Genomic DNA, 23268 nt, shown 5'->3' on the forward strand with positions numbered 1-23268 from the left:
AACAAGACTAGCGATTCATAGTATAAGTTCATGAACTTACTAATTATTGAACCTTAACATGTTGCTAGGTGAATACTTCCTGCATAAGTTTCATACAATTAGAAACCTTCAATGACTTGTCTTAAAATCTTATCATGTAATATTAATTACTATCTTGTTGATATTCTTTCTCAGAGTTCAGATAAAAATATAACAAAACCAGCCTATGAATATTCGTACTAAGGTTCTATTTTTTGTTTTTACTAACTGATGAAATTGTGTTTTGTAACTCATCAAATGCATATTCGTACATTTGGTTTCAAGTTATACTTTTAATGTAAAGTCTAGTTATACTACTCGCTCGTCCAAACTGAAAAAGCAGAATAAAGTTAAAACTTTGAATCTACTAATTGAAAGTCGAACATATTTTAACGACTAAACTACAATCCCACTGACTAACTTGTTGCAAGTAGTTTTTTTGTTAACTGTTAAGGTGGTACAACCATACTTCAATAATAACAACAACACCTATATTTTTAATTAATTTAATGACGTTAATTTTATTCCGTTATAAAATTATATCTTAAATTGTTATAACGCTAAAAGTTTCCTCGTCTACACGAATGGGACGCTAATTTGCCTTAGACGAATATCTACACGAGATTCCCTCTCAGTGTCTATTCTACAGGACTTCAACACAATTCAGATCAAGAATATATGATTAGTCTGACTAGAACATAAATATATTTCCACACCAATACCCGATAACAATCCGACACAATCACAATAATAATAAGGATAGGAGAATATATAACTCATCTAACTCCTGTCAAACTATCTACAAATCTGACTAAGCAATTAACCAATCATTATCATTCTCGTCAACACATCATAGATATTCTTCTTAATTTGTTCTTGTAGAATGGAAAACCGGGACGAAGTAAAAGCGACGGGAACAACGTTTACGAAAGTTTCAACGAAATAATAACGCTTTATTTCAGTTGAAAAAATGTTCAAATTTATGCCATTCTCCATCTAATCAAACTGGTGTTCAGCTGAAAGATAGTAAATATGTATTTTTGTAATATTTATGTTAAATGATTGAATTATGTCATTTCTATCAGGTTATTTCTAATATGTATAGTTTCTTGTTAATTTATAATTCATTATATTCATTTATTTATTCGAGTCCTATCTCCCTCTCGAAATGCTCTCACATGGTCACACGTATATAGCCTCTGCCAGGGAAGTCCTACTCACTGCCTTCTCGTGGCGGGGTTGTTGTTTACAAAAATGAGAGGACGAAAAGCGAATGTCCGGCGCTCTAGCCGAATTTCAAACCAATGGTGCACATGGGCTCAAGTATCCTGCGGGAACAAATGGCGTATGAACCAATCGTTGGTCACCGGCTTTCATGGGACTGCATCTCCTTACGATGCTCCACTGCCTTGTGGATCAGACCTTCAGGTCGAAGTCTCGGGGCGTGGCGTTCTAAGAAAACCACCTGCTTCGGTTTGGGCACCGGGCAGTATCACAGCCCTCACATAAATCAAATGAGATTTGTGTGGCGCATATGTGTTTGGTGCCTCCTTGTACCAATATTTATGTGTTAAAATAAATAAATAAATAAATAAAACGTAGAACCTGGTATAAATATACATTAGTTCAGTTAGCTCTACCATACAAACATGATAAAATGAAATGAATGAGATAAATTACAAAGAAACTAAAATAATGTAACAGCAATAAAATAATGAAAAAGACTAAACGCTGACATGATGAAATAAAGATGACAAGTATTAAGGAATATCTAGAAAATAAAGAATGGATGTATTTGCATCTCAGTATGATCGATTTCAAGCCATACCATCTAATGTCTACAACCATTGGTTGGAATTATTTCATGGATCTCCATCACGGTAGTTTGAATCTACTAACCTGGCTCGAACCAACTGTTGTTGATCTTGTGAATAGATTCTATATCTTAGTTTTGCTGTATGCAGCATCTCTGTAAAGCACTAGTTAACTAACCAAATCTACTTTCATTTTAATTTGGTAACACATTAAGACTACATTTTATTACATAAGTTACTGATCTTAGTCTCTAAAAACAATACCGAATAAGTGAATATCTTAAAAAATCAAATTATATGGTATAGACCAGATAAGAAATGTTGCTCATATTAATGTAGTGAACACTATGTCATTAATACAGCGTCAGAACACTGTGAATTTTAATGATTCACATTTGTTCAAGTTATAGTTAATAAACATAGTCTCTTTCCTAACAAAATACTTTAAGCATATATGGTATTAAATTGGTGTCTTTTATATAATGATCCATATTGTGATTGAATATTTATTGGTTTTCAATTTAATTCGAGCATTGAAATGTATTAAACTTAACTAAATGACACGTTTGTTAGTTATACATATGAAAAGACCTGGATTTACCTTATTCTATCAATCAGTAGACAAGTGGTCAGCTTTAATAACTAAAGTAAACCACTAATTACCATTTAATGCTTAATTTTATAATCCGTGGAAAAGGTCGACTGAATGAAGAATATCAAATACTTGGGACCAAATTTAAATCATCAGAAAGTGTGGATTTCTGTGAAGGCTGCAAAGACTTATTTCCTTGATGAGTTTGAGTGAAGTTGCCCAAAAGTTAAGGTATCTGATCTTCAGCCACTAATTCTCAGGTTCGAACCCCACTTCACCTACCTTATTCTCTTGCGACCGGGTAATATCATCAACCTTTGCACATTTTGGGTATGCCTGGAAGCCGAGTACGCAAATCTGTACCTGGTAAATGAGTTAATAGTTAGTGATGAGTTTGAATATGAATTAACTGTGTTTAAAATCTTTTCTATGGAATTCATTTTTAAACACCTAATTCCAAGGTGTATTTCACTGTAAATATCTTGACATTTAGCCTAGTTAATGATTATAATCAATCTTAATTAAAAATCAGACGTATTTTTAATTATTAGTGAATAACCAAACTAAAATTGTTATTATAGGGGTTAGTGAAGATTACTGAATTTCGAGGTCTCACATCACAAACTGGCTTTGCTTAAGCAGACAGTAAAAGTTAGAAAACAATAGGAATCTGTTTCATCTCAGTATGGGACTCCTCAACAGTGTGTATCTACAATCTTTCGGGGATCGAACTAAGGAGGACCTTCAGACCTTGAAGCAAGCTGTTAACGTTCAGGTCAATGAGTTGGTATCCTGTTGTTCTCATTCACAGCTTCAATCAACTTGCTGGACGGACAACTGATTGGAGCCAGTTATACTTAATCCTTTGTAAGCAGTGCTTGATACTCTTGCTCTCGACTTTTAGGGCGTTACTGCCGGTGATGGAAATCCATGGGGCAAAGTGAGGTGTCATATTTTTAGAGCCGATTATTCCTTACCCTCTCTTTTCGTTGTGGGGCGGTACCGTCACTTCAGTTCACCAACCAATCTGTTACAAATTATATTTTACATCATTTTTGTTCCACTAACTTTGGTATGTGTCTTTATTTTTACGTCCTATAAATATTATTAGACCAACCATTAGAAATCGGACAATTATTTCCTGATCAGTATGGCGATCATGATCAAGATGGGATTGTGGAAAAAGAAGCACGTGATGATGAAATTAGTAGATTGAGACCTTTTCGTCTACTTGGTAAATCCCCTTATCTGATACAAATGATCATGATGATCAGTCTGTCAAAAAATGTGATCAGATTAATAAAAGTGTTTTAGTGAATATTCATAATCATTTAGACGAGAATAATAATAATTGTTTTTATCATAAATCGTCAAATTGGACATCATCTATGGTTAATTTGAATGAACGAAATATGTCTGAATTGTCTGATATGTGAGTTTTATATCATGTAATTTTGGTTTTTTTCTTTCACATTTTACGTTTTACAACGAAGTGTTCAAGTTAGACATTAACACCGTTAGATGCCGGCCAGCTCAGTGATCTAGAGGTTAAGCGCTCGGTAGTTCCTGAGTTCGAATCATGCGGGTGGGATCGTGGATGCTCACTGTTGAGGAGTCCCATACTAGGGCGAAACGGCTGTTCAGTGCTTCCAGGTTTTCCGTGATGGCCTAGCTTTAATTGACTCGTGATTTCAACTATTAAATTAATCGTATTTAGTGGTTTCGTTTGATAATATTTTTATGCTCAGGAATTTTACTAGTAGAGTAAATATGTAATTTTATCTTGAGAAATGCTTTGATAGAATATTAAGTTTCCATTCCACTGCTAGGAATAATACATTTATTCGGTTCAACTTGTGATAAAAATAGCTGTGTCGACGTAATCTGCACAGTATATATATATATATGCTGAAAACGCTGATCAAAGTCCAGTCCTGAACTTCACCGTTTTTATCTATAATATAAACGTTATATCCATTGAACAAGATGTAGCGGCAAATAAATCCCCAAAATAAATAGTTCCGTGAGTTTTCGATTCCGACCTCATTAATTTTACTGGACACACTTAGCTAAAATCGCTCGGTCACACATCCGCACCAGATCACGAGTGGGTACACCGTGCTACTCATTCCTCGCAAATGCTAGTCAACTTAGACTAAACGCTTCTCGATATATCGATAATCTTCCAAATATATTTTCTAACCTCTCCATTTCTGACTTCTGATTTCACTGAGTTGGTAAACGTCAATTATAAAGGTGTTATGTATGATGGCGTTGTCAAACTCCGAATTCCTGACGCATCTTTAAAGGTAATGGCGATATGAACTCAATAGATAACGCTTTTAGTGTTAGAAATAAAAGGTGTTCAGTTCAAACTCCGATATGCAGATTGGCACCAATGAGTTCGAAATGAGATGAAACACGCATCCTAAATTCTATTGCTAGCAACAATTTATCTGTTAATCTCTAACTGTGTTGCCTAATTTTTATTCATTTTTATTTAAGTCATATGTGTATTATGAATAATTCTCAAATTTTCTTATTTCTTAGTGTTACTGGTATATATGAATTATAGCTAAACACTAAAATTCAAAACTCATCATTTTTCATCCTGTTTGGTAACTAGTCAGTTGAGATGTAACCTTTGTTGAGTCTCAAATATGGTACTTAGTACTTAAAATATCAATGCCTTATGCATTAAGCTCTTTATTTAGTTAATTTTCTTTCCCATTTGTATTAATATCATCAAGTGTGATAACTTTATCTGATTATATATTTGTACTAAAGTCACAATGAAATGATGCTGTTTAAGTGAGTTCATTCCAACACAACACCTCCGATAAAGTTTTTGATTTTAAATCACCTTAAATAATGAAATGACTTCATACAGTTAAAAAAAATTTAAACCGTAAGTCAATTTCGGAAAATAAGTTAGTCACTTACATATAACTTATATACTTTACTGTCTGTGTGCATAATATAATTTCTAACATTTTTCCGACTAGTTAAGTTCATATGCGTCGTGAGTTGTGGGACAATTGTCATTTATAAGTATATCGTAAATAGACTGAAGATAAAATTAGATCATTGGATACCAGTTCAGCGATCTTCATGATTAAGCATTCACTGTATAACTTGAAGTTTCTGTGTTTGATCACTAATCAAATCGTGTGTTGTTGTTAAGAAATCCCATACTAACACATAATAATTGCATCATGTTTTGTGCTATTCATTGATACCCCCATATAAGATGATCAGTCTATGATGAATATAATTTACAAATCAAATCAATCTTCACTACACCACTTCACCTTAAGTACTATTTTTCTTTTATTATCATTATCTTTAATTATCATTTATTTTATTATAGCTCACTTTGGTATAGTTTACAAACTCGTCGAAAACATCCTTTCACTGAAAAACAAGATAATCAACAAAATGAAAAAATTCACATAGATGATGATGATGACAACGAACAACAATTATTTATTCGTGGTGCTAATATCATTTTAGTACGAATTATTTCTGAGAATTAATTACAAAATTGAACGAAAGAATTGAGAGAATTCTCCGTCGTGTTTTTTGTTTGCTTTTCCATTCAATCTCATCCTATTTGTAATTTTGATTAAATGAATAAATTTTGTATATATATATATATATATATATATATATATATATATATATATATATATATATATATATATATATATATCTAGTAAATAAGTGGACTGTTCATCCTTATCTTCCTGACTTTTACTCTGTACTGAGACTGACATTATATGGTATACAATAAAAACCTAATAAAGCATGAACATGGAGAAATAAATTAAATATCAAGTATATAAAACAAAGACCTTTGAAACTGGTTCCAAGTGAAAAGTCAATACTACTCATCCTCGTGGTTGGGCTATGCTGCAGTATATGAATTTTCAAAGACCAAAATAGGGTCATACAGGCAGAATAGTATATTCATTGCAAGGATGAAAGAAGTATGTATAGAGACCACGCCCACACAACCCACCCTTGTCGTCACGATCACGTTCTTACCAATTTTGACTACTAATTTTCGTCGATTCAACATTCATAGCAATCCTCCAAGTCACTATACATTTATCTTAGAAGACCATGTGGTTGCGAATCAGTGTTGTTACAATGCAGCATTAATAAGAACGGGAAACAAGTCAGTTGAGAGAGAGAAGTCTCTAGTTTTTATTCTCGATGGGTTACAGAAGAACGAGCCGAGATGGCTGATACGGATATGTGAAATTCATATGACACCGTACATCAAGGATGTAACATCTAAAGCTAAACCCCCAGTCGTGTTAATAAGCTTGTATGATTAGTTCTTGTCTCATTTTGTTTAATTGCATGCCCATCCATCTCTCTGTTGCTCATATATAATTGTTATGTTTATATTTAAGTACTTGAAACACCGGGCAACTGATACACCGAACAGTGTGAACTCATGTCATTACAGTGCACCCTAAAATTGTCTAAGTAAATCCTGGAGTTATTCCATTACATCACAATTGCCATGTCAGGTGGCTAGCAAAGCTTCGTCAAAAGCAACCAGAGATCTGTAACTGTACTATAACAATGAGAACGAGACATGAATTGACCATCTAGTTCATAAATGATTTAGGAGTCATCGTAAGCCAATACTTAAGGACTACTACACACTGCCGTGCAATAGCCGCTAAAAGTTTTTCAACTTTATGGTCAATGCTTACGGCCCTTAGTCATGTCGACACTTAAATTTTTTGACTTTGTATACAGTGTTCGTGTGTCCTAAACTTGAGTACTGCATACAAGCGGCTAGCCCCTGTCCAAAAAACAGTGAGCTTTAGGAAAAGTTTCAGAGAACAACAACTAACCTGATTTCCGGAATAGTGCAGCTCCCGTATGATGCTCGACTGGCCATGCTAAACCTATTATCGTTTTCATATCGAAGAACTAGAGGTGATTTGATTGCGGTTTTCAAATTACTTAGCAATAAATTTGCACCTGATATGCGCTCATCTTTCTTGTTTTCCAAAATAGAGAATTTACGAGGACAATTCAAAAAGTCCATTAGCCCAGGACAAATTATTTGTCAGCTGAAAATAGACTTTCTCATCGAAACATTAACGAGTGTAATTCATTAACTCAGCACGTAGTTGAGGCTCCATCCGTCGACTCTTTCGAAAGAAATTCGGATAAACTGAGAGACCATCACTGTCAGGATTAACACTCTAGTACATATACTACTCATTCTCATCAGTCCCCGTAACCTAAATCTATCCCACATTTTTCTTCTCTTGTGGAGAAGAATGCGGACCTCCCTAATGAATCATGAACCGGTTTTGCTAAAGAGTTTGAAAGCTGCAGGCGTCAAATTTGTACAAACTTTGTGGTACACGCCTTTGCACTTGTAGATCACCAACGTAGATGATCTATGTCGAAATGATTGGAGGCCGACTCGAGTTAGACGTGAATGGTGTGACGAACCAACTAACGTCGAAGTCACACCTCGTGGTCAACACCTTACGTGGACTACCCCCATTGACGTAACAAGGTACTATAGATGCTTTGAAGACTGTACAACACAAAGGACGTTATTACAGAAATATATTAGTTAAAGTAGATACAAGCGAAAGTAAGACCACTGCCGCATGGGCCAGTCCATGGCGTATGATTAACTAATGCGCGTTGGTTGTACATGACCTTGGCAGGGAGCGACGATCTGTTCGACATTCAGTGATCCAACTGTCGGATGATTTGGCTAGGGCTCAGTGACATTTCACTGGCCCTACAATACTCCCCACCAGATTCAGCGGCCGTTTGAATCGGTACCAAACATGTTGGGAGCAGTCGCGCGCCGGAGAGTGCCAGACGAATATTATAAATCCTCCAGGTATTGCTTATCTGTAAAACAAATGAAAAGGGGGCGGCAGAAACTGGTCGGGAAACAGCGAGTCATAATATGTTAGTAGAACGTTGCTTAAACGTAAATTGATTAACCATAGAAATAATGAAAAGAACAAAACGTTTTATTGTTCTATCAAGTCGCGCTGAAATATATATAGCCTTGAAAAGTAATTCAGTTCCTCCGATGACAAACGTTAAGTCTGCCGCAAGAGTAATGATGCTATAGCGATAGTAGGATAAGTGTATTATCAATCGATATCCATATTTGTACTGTCATTAGTTTAAAGTTGTAAGTCGGACAGTGTCGTTGACAGCTATTAATTAGTGTCAAATTCTAGTTATATCTATATCTAACAGACTAACCGTAAGTACAGAAGTATAACAGTGAAGAGTGGTCGTGATTTCGTTGTGCGAAGCTATTGACCAACTTGTAGTCACAGTTTGAAAAGTCGATGACTGCTGCTACAGTTAGTAAGGGTTGAAGGCTACAAATCGACAGCAAAGGTGGCACGATGAAGTCTCTAAAAGATGATAAACGATGAGTGCTGTGTGTTTGTTCGGTTAGTAAACAGAAAAATATCGAAAAGAACATAAGAAAACAAAAGTGTCACTCTGGACTCATGTCAATGATACCCTTGAAAAACGCTGTCAGTGTTGGGATAGAGGCGACAATATCGTTTTCAGTTTGCAGGAGATTCGCTCGACTGCATAAACTGATGATTCGCGCGAATGATAATGTCGTCAGACCACCAATTGAACTGGACAGGTTGTAAATCGTCGAGTAGTTGAACAACCGATTGATGTACCGAAATCATCGGTGAGATAACAGCCACGAGGAAACAATACTTCATAAAATAAAGTACGACGTCGAAGTAGAATAACTACAATAGTTCTGATGTATTATAAAGTCAAGTTTAAATAACATCGTTCTTACGTATACTAACAATTGCACTGAACGGTCGTTTAGGTATTATTAGCGTAACAGTTGGATGTGTGAATAAAAACATATACGAAAACTATGGTTGGGTTCGTGGAGAATTTTCGAGGACGTTTAGATATTTTCCAAACCCGTATTGTATACAAATATACCGAAAATGGAATTGGAATGACTGTCGTGTAATATGAAAATCGAGCCATGATTTACCGTGTGAAATAATGGCAAATACAAGGGGTATAGTAAACATTAATTAAAATGGTAACCACCAATGTAACTAAGGTTTAGAGGATCCAGGTAACGTGGCCATTTCGTAAAAGGCTGATACAAAGAGCTTATTACCTAGCGTTAAGTGACATATTAAGTACGACAACGTGTGCACTTGGGACACGGACTAAGCGTGCTCGTGTACATGCAATATGTTTTACCACAGTATGTCGACTAACGAGTCATAAATGTACATGATTTCGACTAAAACTTGACGGCAGTGACAGAATATATGACTAGTTTACGTGAAAGAAACTACGAAATGTTATCACGCATCATAAATATAGTACGAAATAATCTAATGAAATTATGAAACTCGCCTGGGTTACTCTTGCCTTTAAGTAATGAAGAAGGCAATAGTTTGAATCTGGATTATGTACGAGGTACTGTTGATTAAATTTTTCGATTAACACAGCGTTGTAGACTGACGAACAGTCTAAACGAGATCTAAGATCGCAGGAAATTTATAGTTCAAACTCACCGTAAATTTATAGCATTCGTATCCTCTGTTTGGCCATGGAACTCAGCAATTGGAAATTAGGCAGGCAGTGGTAAAAAAGCAGAACATTCTAGTGGATAGTGGTTAAGCAGAAAGATGAATTTATAGTCGATAGTTAATCTTGTCTTATTTATACCAGTGGATAAGGTACAAAGAGATATGCGTTCGTGTTGCCTTGTGGCTATACTCACGAGTGGTTGATATTTTAACAGACATATTACACAGGAGCATTTACATGCTGCTAATGCTTGTTAAAGAACCACGATAGCCGATTATAATCGTAGTTGATTGGTTAGTTCTGTCGATTGAACGAATTATCTAGGTTTAAATGCTAATCAACATTGACATGAAGCAACGAAAGTTCACAGTAACAGATTAACATAGGCGATGATAAAAATGAAAAAGAATAAGTATAGAATACAATAATAAAGATTATAGTGATAGGTTGCGTTATTCGAAGTCTTGCTCACCAGTGTAGATCACCAACGTAGATGATCTATGTCGAAATGATTGGAGGCCGACTCGAGTTAGACGTGAATGGTGTGACGAACCAACTAACGTCGAAGTCACACCTCGTGGTCAACACCTTACGTGGACTACCCCCATTGACGTAACAAGGTACTATAGATGCTTTGAAGACTGTACAACACAAAGGACGTTATTACAGAAATATATTAGTTAAAGTAGATACAAGCGAAAGTAAGACCACTGCCGCATGGGCCAGTCCATGGCGTATGATTAACTAATGCGCGTTGGTTGTACATGACCTTGGCAGGGAGCGACGATCTGTTCGACATTCAGTGATCCAACTGTCGGATGATTTGGCTAGGGCTCAGTGACATTTCACTGGCCCTACACACTCATCGCACTTTATGCCGCTTTAAATGGAATATTGACCGCTCGGACGTTGACAATTGCATTTCTTGCACTATCCAGTCATCGCACAGAGGTTCTCAAGAAGAAACAAGACACAATAGCACCCAGGGACAAAGTTGATCTATGACCAGAAAAAGTGGAAAACTGCAAACTGTTAGAAACAAAATTACTAACAAATGAAATAGAAAACAAAGTACTCGAGTGTACAGACGATAGACTACTTAAGGATAAAAAGCGATCATCTTTTCGGATAGTTTGGCTAAAATAACCTCAATTAAAGTGAGAACTAAGCTAGAGAACTGCGTCCAGGCTGCAAGCCTCTGCTTAAAAGGTGACTCGGACATACTAGAAAAAGTACAGAGGGCAGCTACCCGTGCAATTGCGGAACTTTGGGGTTTTTCATATAAAGAGCGGCTTGAAAAACTGCACTTCTTTATTCTGTCCTATCGCAGACTAAGGGAAGATCTAATTTTGATGTACAGAATACTGAGAAATGATTTCAGACCTAACTTATTCTCTCTCTTTCTTCACACTAGATCGGGACACCTCAGAGGACATAGCAGGCCAGTAGAAAAGCCAAGAACGAACAAAAAGCCCGTGGTATACAGGTTTTCACACCAAGTCCTCAATACTTGGAACCTGCTGCCTGAAGCAGTGGTGTCCGCACCTTCAACTGACTCCTTCAAGAAAAGGCTGGACACTCACAGAAGCATACCAGAAAAGGAATAACATAGGCCGTAGGCCTTCTGTCCTTACAACTCAAATCTGAATTTGAATCTAATACTGACACGTAATAAACGATCGGAACAACAGAATTAACTCAGCGAAGAAAAATACCAGTTTTTATTTAAGCTACTGTCCTCCCAAAGATCAATTGAAACTCTTATAGTGTGTGGTCTTGATGAACAAGTTTTGTGTCTTAGTTTCGTTTATTGCAGCGAATAGCTTACCAAAGTGACCAACCGAATAAGTGTTAAAACAAGTCAATCACCCTTCAAATTCTAACCGCAAAATCCGAAACCACCGATAACCTTGAGGGCTGCAACGATATGAACATTAGTTTCATGTCCGCGGTATTATGTGGGTTTCGACGCGCGTGCTTAATTGCAAACTATTCAACAATATCTAAGACTTTTGTAGCATCAACAAAATGTTTAGTCACCCCATTTAAAACATTTTCACTACCGATTCCCTGCAGATTCTATGGGCATGGTGTACCATTAACCAAAACAATGATCGAAGATCGAGTGATGCTCGTGTTAAGACTCTACGATAAAATCGATCCGTACAAAGTTGGTTTAGTTAGTATCCCCCAACAAGTTATAGATAACACTAAATTCTAGATTCAATGAAGACTTTGGAATAGACAGTTTAGATCATGTAGAGCTTGTCATGGCAATAGAAGAAGAGTTCGGTAAGGTTTTGATTTAATAATCTTCAGGTATTGAAATTCCCGATATGGATTCTCAACGTTTTTCTCGCCTCAAGATATCATCCAGTATCTATGTGATCGGCACGATATCTATGATTAGTGGTGATAGTTCCAAACACTTGTTTGATGTAATTAGTATCAGTATTCAAAATAAACCTTGATGCACACATAGTTTTTTCTGTTTGTTTTTTGCTTATGTTTTAATTCGCAAACTCTTGGTTTAGGTGTTCTGATTGACGGTGATGTCTTCGCAATCTGAAGATGACGAGTTGACATTCGATATCGATGAAGTAAGTCTTTCATAACTCAGTTCTTGTGTTCGTCATTCCAGTCTTAGCTTTCCTACAACACCGACTTAATGTACTAATAAGTCGATTGTTTCATCCATTAGAAAGAGTAAATCATCATGATATGATTAAAAACAACTTGGAGTTTTACTGACATCAGTGCAGTGATAATAAGTATTGTTTAGCACTACACATAAATAGTTCCAAAAGTTAGTGTTGGTAGATTCGGGTAAAATACAATGAATATTGTAGCACATGGAAGAATTTTGTGATCTTTGAATGAACAATTTCTATGAAATTTGGACTTCAAATGAGTGTCTAAACATGTATTTGCTCTAGATATTGGCAACAGATGATATTTAATAGAATGTTTTCTATCTGACCTTCCAAAAATTATTAGTTACGTAATATCTCTAGACAGTTGGTTGGTGACAGTTAAAACCTTACTTATTGGACTTTAAACATATTTTAATGCTTTTTTACTATTTTATGTGCTAGTTATCCTTTTTGTATCCTGTTAAATCAGTTCACAATGAGTTCGTTATTATAAATTCTTGACAATATACTAAGAGTTTAATTTTTATGAAATTTGTGGAGTTACTGTATTTGCAGCTTACTGGTCATCTGTATTCACTGATACACAATTAATTCGTTCAAACACCTAGTTATTTTTACACTTGGGATAATTCCAATAATGCGTTTCACTATGAGAGTTGTTTATCCGTTTACTGGTGTGTAAATATTACTGTGCAATTTTTACAATCATTGACTATTAAGCTTAATTAACGAGCGTTTATAAAATCACCTTATAGCCTCACTTTTGTTCACTACCTCTACCACTACGGGATTTGAATCGACAACTGCACCTCTGTGCGAATGTGGTATGGCAACTCGAACTGATGTACGTACGTGCAAAGTTCTACGTTGTTACTGACTGACTTTAGTTCAAAAAAATTATCCCCAAATTTCTGATGACCCGATGGCCAGTTCTCGTGGACCGGCAGGCGTAGGCATTGCACTAAGCGTGAGGGCCGAACAAGCACTGCTAGAGTGGATCCCCGTCAACAGTCGTTTATGTGCTGTTCGGCTAAACAACTACGTAAGAACTCGGAAGGATAGGGACACACGTCGTTGCCTTTTTGTCGTTTCTGCCTACGCTCCCACTGACTGCAGCTCAGATGATGTGAAAGATGAATTTTACAGAAAGCTGTCCGAACTTCTGCAGAAAGCTAAACGCTTAGACATAGTACTCGTAGGGGCGACTTTAATGCACAAGGAGAGACATCGTCCAACATGGCGACCCCTACACCAAATCAACGATGGACTCAAATAGACCATATTGCCATCAGTCATCGTTGGAGAGGGTCGGTAGAAGATTGTCGCTCATTCTGGAGTACCTGCTTGGACTCCGACCACGCCCTAATACGGGCACGCATCTGCTTGCGCCTCACTGGACGCAGAAAAGCCACATTAAAAAGACCCATTAGAACTGAGTTGAGTAACGAGAAAACCAAAAGTAGGTTCCAGGAACAACTTAGGTCACAATTAGGTAGTTCTGAAGACGAGGCTGACCCAGATGTTGCTTGGAAAGCTATACAAACAGCTGTGGAAACAGCAGTGGCATTTATTAGTGACTTAAACCACAGAGTTACAAAGAACCAGTGGATTTCTTCAAGGTCTATCACACTGATGGATTCTTCCAAACTCGTCCCATCAGGTTCCGAACATGATGAAGAGCGACAACAAATCAGATCTAGGTTAAGAAAAAGTCTAAGAAACGACCGTGAGCAGTGGTGGGCAATGAAAGCAAAAGAGATGGAAAAGGCGGCGACTATAGGGAACACAAGACAGCTTTACAGACTAATAAAAGAAACTGGAATTAATAAGTCAAGTGTAAGTGAGATTATATCGGAAAAAGACGATGCTCTCATCTGCTCCCAGTCCAGACGTTTAGAACGATGAGTGGAACATTTTAGAGAACAGTTCAACTGGCCTTCAGCTACTCTACAACTACCCTCCATTCCCAGACAGTGGAACATTGAAGTAGGTCCTCCAACTCTAGCAGAAGTTCAAAAGGCTATAGTTAATCTGAAACGAGGAAAGGCAGCTGGTCCAGATTGATTGGCTCCAGAAATCTTTAAGGATGGTGGTCCAATTTTAGCGATTAGGTTGACTAATATTTTAGCTAAGATCTAGGAGTCAGACGTTATCCCATCTGACTGGTCGCAATCACTTATCGTCCCAATATATAAGAAAGGGTCAAAATCATCCTGTGACAACCACAGAGGGATTAGTTTAACAAATATAGTATCTAAAGTACTAGCCTCGATAATTATCAGACGCCTAACTAAGACTCGTGAACTGCAAACACGAGAGAACCAAGCTGGCTTCAGACCTGGTCGTGGCTGCATCGACCGCATATTCACCATTCGTCAGGTTCTAGAACACAGGCATACTTATCGGCGTCCGATAATGGTGGTCTTTCTTGACTTAAAAGCAGCATTTGACTCTGTAGACCGCGAAATTCTGTGGCAGTGTCTGTAATTGAAAGGCGTACCCCAGAAGTACATAAACCTTGTAAAGGCTCTTTACTCGAACACTCCTAATCGAGTCAGGGCTTATGACGAACTGTCATCTATTTTTGCAACCTCAAGTGGTGTCCGTCAAGGCTGTCCACTTTCTCCATTTCTGTTGAACTTCATCATAGACCCATTGATGGAAATAACATTCTCGTCGACTGAATTCTCGGGTATCGATCTCCATCCAGGAGGTCCACTTATCGACTTAGAATACGCAGATGACAGTCCTGTTTGGTGAAAACGCTGACAAAATGCAGAGTCTTTTGGTAGCACTAAGCAACAATGCCAGAATGTTTGGAATGCACTTCTCTCCCTCGAAATGCAAGTTGTTGCTTCAGGGACTGGTCTGCGTTAACACCTGAACTAAGGATAGGGAGTGAAGTAGTCGAACGCGTTGACAACTTCACTTATCTTGGAAGTCTGATCAGCCCTAATGGGTTGGTGTCTGACGAAATCTCAGCACGGATTCGAAAAGCTTGTTTGGATTTTGTCAACTTATTTCACCTATGGCAAAGGCCAGATATCCGTCTATCAATTAAGGGACGAGTATATTGCACAGCAGTTCGTCCTGTTCTACTTTACGGCAGCGAAACATGGCCATTAAGAGTAGAAGACACTCGTAAGCTACTAGTATTTGACCACAGATGCCTTAGAAATATTGCTCGCATCTGCTGCGATCACCGGGTAAGTAATAGTAAGGTTAGACGCAGGGTATTAGGGAATGACGGTAAATCAGTTGATGAGGTTGTAAATCTTCATCGACTGAGATGGTTGGGTCACGTGTTACGTATGCCTGAACACCAATTACAACGACGTTCAATTCTGACTAGTGTTGGGGATGGTTGGAATAAAGTTAGGGGCGGCCAAACCAAAACCTGGCATCAGTGCTTGAAGTCACAAACTTCTAGTCTGAGCCATGTTGGTAGATGCAGACTACTTGGTTGGGGTCCGCGTGACTATCGTAACCAATGGTTGGAGACTCTTGGTGACATGGCTTAGAATCGATCACAATGGCGTAGGAGTATACACTCTCTGTCTTCTCTTAAATTAAGAGAATAAAATTGCTTCATATCTTTCTTTCTACGAACTACTTTTTTCTTCCTGTACTGTATCCTTATTGCCATCTTTCTTTTATATATTACCACCTCTGAAGCCCCCAAATGCCCTGGCACGGCCGAGAGTGGGGAGAGTCCGCTCTCCCTCTCGAAATGCTCTCACAGGGCCACGCGTATATAGCCTCTGCCAGGGAAGTCCTACTCACTGTCTTCTCGTGGCGGGGTGTTGTTTACGAAAATGAGAGGACGAAAAGCGAATGTCCGGTGCTTTAACCGGATTCAAAACCAATGGTGCACATGGGCTCAAGTATCCTGCGGGAACAAATGGCGTATGAACCAATCGTTGGTCACCGGCTTTCATGGGACTGCATCTCCTTACGATGCTCCACTGCCTTGTGGATCAGACCATTAGGTCAAGGGCTCGGGGTGTGGCCCCTAAGAAAACCACCTGCTTCGGTCTGGGCACCCGGGCAGTATCATAGCCCTCACACATATCGAATGAGATTTGTGTGGCGCACATGTATTTTGTGCCTCTTTGTACCATTATCTATGTGTTGAAATAAAATAAAATAAAAAACCACCTCTTAATTAACCACTTATATGAATCCGGTGTCCATCTTGATGTGTTAATGAGGTATGGCAACTTGGATCGATGCATATATGTGCCTGGTCCTACGTTGTAGCTGACTGACTGACTGGTAAGATAAATGTGAACACCATTGTCCAATATTTACGTGGTTGGTTTTCAACTGTCTATCCTGTTGGTGATTAGCTTGAAACTGAATTACAATGCATATATGCACTGAAGTAATGGTGGAAACTCCGTAAATAATCCAAGTTTGTACTATGATCACAATCTAACCAATGTGGTTTACCATAAATGTAATTACGCCTGTTACTCCTCGTGGAGAAGCATGGAACTCCCGCCAGCATTCTTCATCAAACTCTGTCCTGTGCACTTGTTTCCAGTTGCTTTACAACCCTTTCATGTCTACTTCCAATTATTGGCACAGTTTGTTCTTTCGTTCTCCGTTTTTCCTTTTACCTTCAGCATTCAAAGTTAGCGCTTCCTTTGTGCTTTTGAGGATTCCCGCAACTTATGTTCTGTCAACCTTCGTCGTCCTTTACTTATCTCTTCTTCAACTGGGAAGTGGTTTGTTCTCTCCCACAGGAGGCTGTTGCTGATGGTATCCGGTCAACGGAAAATGGGTATCTTGCGTAGACAATTGTTTGTAAATACTTGCATTTTTTTGATTATAGTTGTGGTGGTTCCCCGAGTTCCAGCTCTGTACAGTAGAATTGTTTTGACGTTCACATTAAAAATCCTGACTTTCATATTTGTTGACAAATGTTTCAAGTTCCACATGTTCTTCAACAGTAGAAATTCTTCCATTACTTTGCCAGTCTCCGCCTTTACATCTGCATCCTACCCTCCTTATTCATCGATGATGCTGCCCAGGTACGTGAAAGATTCCACATCTTCCAGAGTTTCTTCATCAAGTTTGATTGGGTTGGCGCTCTCCATGTTGTATTTTAGGATCTTACTTTTTCCTTTGTTTATGTTGAGGCCTACTGATGTAGAGGCTGTTGCTACACTGGTTGTCTTGACTTGGATTTATTGGTGTGTATGGGATAGAAGTTCTAGATTATCTACGAAGTCCAAATCGCCTAGTTGCATCCAAGATGTCCATTGTATTCCATGCTTCTCAGATGTGGTCTTCATAATCCAGTCAGCCACCAGAAGAAAAAGAAGGGACGTGAGTAAACAGCCTTCTCTGACAGCGGTCTTCGCTTGGAATGCGTCTGTCAACAGTCCTTCATGGACGACTTTGCACTGTTGTCCGTATACGAATTCCGCATGATGTTGACGACTTTCTCAGGTACACCATAGTCTCGAAGATGGTTCCATAAGGTTCTCGTATCTACACCGTCAAATGCTTTCTCTTAATCAAGGAAGCTGATGTATAGTGACGAGTTCCATTCAATTGATTGTTGAACAATAATCCGTAGTGTCTCTAATCGGTCTGTGTACAGCCGATCCTTACGGAATCCAGCTTGTTGATCTTGAAGGTGGGTGTCTACTGAGTTTTTCATCTGGTTCAACAACACTCAGTTGAAAACCCTTACTGGTACTGACTGTAGTGTGATGCCTCTGTAGTTCTCTCACTTACTCAGATCTCCTTTCTTTGGTATCTTGATAAGGTATCCTTCTTTCCATTCTGTTGGCACCTGTTCCTCCTCCCAAATCTTCCTGAATTAAACATAGAATATCTTTGCAGTTACTTCTACATCTGACTTTAGTGCTTTGGCTAGTAGACTTCAATATTTAACACATTGATACTTCCACTAACTTAGTCGAATAGTGGTTCCTAAATACATGCATTTTCTGTAGGAATATAATTGTTGTCTACAATCAAATGGCAAAAATAAATGGTTGTTCGTATAAAATGATTGAAATGAAGGATTTCAGTGATAAAATTAAACCCATTTTCTTGTCTTTATATTCGTTCATTTATTTACATAATTAAACTAAATGAATATTATAGTGATTCATTGTGTGGCGCATATATATTCGGCGCACTCCTGTACCAATATATATGTGTTCAAATAAATAAATATAGTGATTCATTAACTAAATCCAGATCTACCGTTAAATTAAAATATTCACTAAATGATTTCATACTATATTCAGTTATTGTTGGCAATTGATGCAAGTTAGCATATGTAACATGTCACGTTAAGCTTCATTAGATTAAAACAGTTTACTTTAAAAATGAGTCAATAAAGGAAACTATAAGTATATATATATATATATATATATATATATATATATATATATATATATATATATAGTGTTCTGTATCGTATCACCAAAGTTTAGTAAGATATACACCATCATCAAACACAGTCTCATTGAATCTTAAGCATATGTAGTGCAAAAATTCATCAAATAATACTCTTCATTGTCAAAAATTAACTTAGTAAAAATTATAAACTTACTTTTATGTCTAGGTGATGGCTGCCAAACGTAATAATCCTGGTATGTTTGTCAGTGCTTGGCAGGCAGATGAAAATGATATTAATCTGTGGACAAATGATCAAATAAAAGGTATGGAGTGTTTCATTGATTTATGCCTTTGGTTCTTTACGATGTAGTTTCTCTTTAGATAACAGTGAGTTTTTCTGTATTGACGTGAAGTTTACATGTAGATTTCTGTTACGTTGATAACAGTAAACTTGCTTATTGTATAGTACATTCAGTGAATTCGGGTAGCTGTTGCTTCACGTTTCGCCATACCGCGGAAGTAATCCTTTTCAAAGTGTCAGAAAAGGAGACTGAACTAGTAGTAGTGATCCTGGAAACTCGGAAGTTTAAATAGAAACCTTAGAAAAGTTCTAGAGGCTAGTCGAGACAGGCCCATCCTCCTGCGAGGAGACCTATAGTCTATGTTATGGTCTCTAAACTGAATGACTTAGTTTGGAAGATTCGACTGTTCGTCTGAGTAACATTAGCACGTGATTCAAAGAGGACCAAGCGATTAGAATTTCTCCACAACTAACTAAGAGCTTATTCTGTTGATCTGGAATTTATTCGGTTGTTTTCGACAATTGTAGAGTCGTTATGGATCAATGTTAGGGACCGACCGAAGCTGCTACCTTGACGCGGTGGTCGGGCTTGCTTATCGTAATGACCCAACCGAGCTTATATTGGCTGGAACATATGTTCCTGTAGGTTCTACCATGCCAGGCAGGTCGATTGGAGAACGGTAAGACTAAAGCAGCAACTCAAGGTCTGAGGGCGAAGTCGTACTGCTGACTGTAGAGGGGTGTGACAGCAGTAAGGTGTTTCCCTCGGACAACCGGCATGACAGCTGATGCTGCCTTCCCACAAGGAGGGGTGGGGTTAGAAAAGGTCGATCCTAAAATGTCACACCTCACCTTACCTCACGGATTTCCGTCTCCGGCGGTAAGGCCCTTTGAAGAACGGAGCTAACACGTCCAAAACCTTCCACAAAAAGGCCGTGCGCGACCGGCCTCAAGCAGCTGTCCCTTGGGCACTGCGGTCACGCTCCCAGGTCGTTAAGACCAACACTAATCCAGTTTCCTTTTCAGGTTCCTCAAGAAATACCCTTCCACGGTGTGGGCAACCGGGAAGTGATATCAGCCCTCATACCCGTAACAGCACACTAGAACAAGTTGGTCACATTCAAATCCTTCCTACACCCCCTAATACCTCTCAAATCTCCATGACTAACCCTTCTCACGTCTCTTTATCACCTCGCACCGCTAGGGCAAACGATTCGAGTACGCGGAACGTTATTCCTGGTCTCCTGAAACCACGCTCTAAACTACACGCAGGAGCTTTCAACGTCCGAACACTGTGCCAAATAGGACAACAGGCTTCCTTAGTTAGGACTTTAGAACCCCGCGCCATCGATGTGTGCTACGTCTCCGAAACGCGCATACAGGATCCGAGTAGCGTCAGCTATTTGACCTCACCATGCCAAAATAAAGAACCGACTCGATTCACACTTCGTGTATCTGGAAAGCCCAGATTCTGCTTCCCGCGGCCTCGCCGGCGTAGGTATAGCATTGGAGTCCTAGGGCAGAACTAGCTCTCTTAGAGTGGATCCCAGTAGACAGTCGTTTGTGCGCTGTCCGACTGAACGGAACAGTAAGGATCCTAAAAGATAGGGACACTCGTCGTTGCCTCTTCGTCGTCTCTGCCTATTCTCCCACTGACTGCAGCTCAGATGATGTAAAAGATGAGTTTTACAGAAAGCTCTCAGACCTCCTCCTTAAAGCTAGGCGTTCGGATGTAGTAATAATGGCCGGTGACTTTAATGCTCAAGTAGGTAAACTAAGGGAAAGACACCTAGGTGGATCTTATGGTGTCGTGGCTCAAAGAACAGATAATGGCGACCATCTGTTGCAGCTATGCTCAAATAACCGCCTGTTCCTTGCAAATACTAACTTTAGGCATAAGGAAAAACATCTTTTAACATGGCGACCCCTAATTCGTCCCAACGTTGGACCCAAATAGATCACATCGCTATCAGCCACCGATGGAGGGGCTCGATAGAAGACTGTCGCTCATTCTGGAGCACATGCCTAGATTCAGATCATGCTCTGGTACGAGCGCGTATCTGTCTGCGTCTTACTGGACGTAGGAAAGACGCGGCAAGGTAGCCTCTTAGGGGCCCTTAATGATAGTCAAGCTAAGAGTATATTTCAGGAACAACTAGGAAAACAGTTAGGCAGCCAGTATGTGATGCCCACCCTGAGGCAGCATGGAATGATATCCGAAAAGCTGTGGAAACAGCAGTGATATCTGCCAGTAAGGTAACCCGTAAGGTTAGGGAGCAACATTGGGTCTCAGCAGCATCTATCTCACTGACAGATGCTCGAAAACTCATTCCACCTGGCTCTGAACATAATGAAGAGCGGAGTCAGCTTAAGCGCAAGCTGACAAGAATCCTACGCAGTGATCGTGAACAGTGGTGGGTAACGAAAGCAAGAGAGATGGAAAAGGCAGCGGCAATAGGTAATAGCAGACAATTGTTCAGACTTGTTAGGGAAACCGGTATTAGGAAACCGACTGTTAGCGAAACAATCTCCAGAGAAAGATGGACATATTATACATTCTCAATCCAGGAGATTAGATCGATGGGCAGAACACTTTAGGGATCAGTTCAACTGGCCTTCAGCCACACTTCGGTTTCCCACGATCTCCAGTCAACCTGAATGGCAAGTTAATGTAGGTCCTCCGTCCCTTTACGAAGTTGAAAAGTATAGGAAATCTGAAGCGAGGGAGAACAGCAGGCCCTGACGGGTTCACCTCTGAGATTTTTAAGGATGGTGGCCCAGTATTAGCAATGAGATTAACCGAGGTCTTAGGTAGAATTTGGGAACTGGACGTAATCCCATCTGACTAGTCTCAATCACTGATTGTGCCAGTCCTACAAGAAAGGACAAAAGTCCTCTTGTGACAATCACAGAGGAATCAGTTTCACTAATATAGTGTCTAAAATATTAGCCTCAATAATACTTCGACGCCTAATCAAAGCTCGTGAAGAGCAGATTAGAGAAACCAGACTGGTTTTCGACCTGGACGTGGTTGTATAGATCAGATATTCACACCATCAGGTCCTAGAACACAGACATACGATCAGACGCCCCACAATGGTAGTCTTTCTCGACCTTAAGGCGGCATTCGACTCTGTTGATCGTGAGGTTCTATGGCAGTGTTTGTCACTGGAAAGGAGTACCAAAGAAGTACGATTGATCTTTACTTTCCAGGACTCTCTACTCGAACATAACTGGTAGAGTGAGAGCTTATGGCGAACTGTCATCAGAATTGATTATAATCAAGTGGTGTTCGTCAACGCTGTCTACTCCTCTCCCTTTCTTGTTCAACTTTGGCATTGACGTACTTTTTAGAGATAACACTCTCCTCATCTAAATTTCAGGGGTGGAACCTGTACCGGGAGGTTCACTTGTTGACTTAGAATATGCTGGTGACATAGATTTTATTTTGGTGAAGACGCTGACAAAATGCAGAGTCTTCAATGACCACTCTAAGCAACAATGCGGGCATGTTCCGGGATGCGATTCTCCCCCTCGAAATGCGGAAATGTTACTTCAGGATTGGGTTGCATCGACACCCGAACTAGTGATAGGGAGTGAAGTAATTGGGCGTGTCGATCCCGCTTCACTTATCTTGGAAGTCCTCATCAGCCCTTGTGGTCTGGTGTGTGACGAAATCTCAGCACGGATACAGAAAGCTCGACCAGCTTTTGCCGACTTGCGTCATTCATGACGTAGGCGAGATATCCGTCTATCAACCAAAGGACGGGTTTACTGCGCAGGTTCGTTCCGCTCCTACTTTGTGGCAGTGAAACATGACCGGTAAGAGTAGAGGATATTCGTAGGTTACTAGTATTTGATATGATGTCTTCGGAAATATTGCTCGTATATCATTAGGACCACCGAGTAAGTAATGCAGTT

At 39.0% G+C, this 23268-nt stretch overlaps 2 protein-coding genes across 2 annotated transcripts; both read left to right on the forward strand.

The window, feature by feature from the left end:
- Positions 1-926: 926 nt before the first annotated feature.
- On the forward strand, positions 927-6059 carry MS3_00000345 (uncharacterized protein; the record flags this gene model as incomplete). The annotated part of the gene is made up of 3 exons (XM_051208150.1): positions 927-1044; positions 3536-3856; positions 5795-6059. Coding segments are annotated over 2 exons (321 nt in total), but the record flags the coding sequence as incomplete, so codon positions are not given.
- A 6098-nt stretch (positions 6060-12157) lies between these two features.
- MS3_00010860 (uncharacterized protein) lies at positions 12158-13291 on the forward strand (the record flags this gene model as incomplete). The annotated part of the gene is made up of 3 exons (XM_051219267.1): positions 12158-12199; positions 12234-12321; positions 13197-13291. 3 exons carry the CDS (start codon positions 12158-12160, stop codon positions 13289-13291), a joined length of 225 nt encoding a protein of 74 aa, XP_051063949.1.
- Between the last annotated feature and the right edge of the window lie 9977 nt (positions 13292-23268).

Source organism: Schistosoma haematobium (genome assembly GCF_000699445.3).
Source record: "Schistosoma haematobium chromosome Unknown HiC_scaffold_451, whole genome shotgun sequence".
Lineage (NCBI taxonomy): Eukaryota > Metazoa > Platyhelminthes > Trematoda > Strigeidida > Schistosomatidae > Schistosoma > Schistosoma haematobium.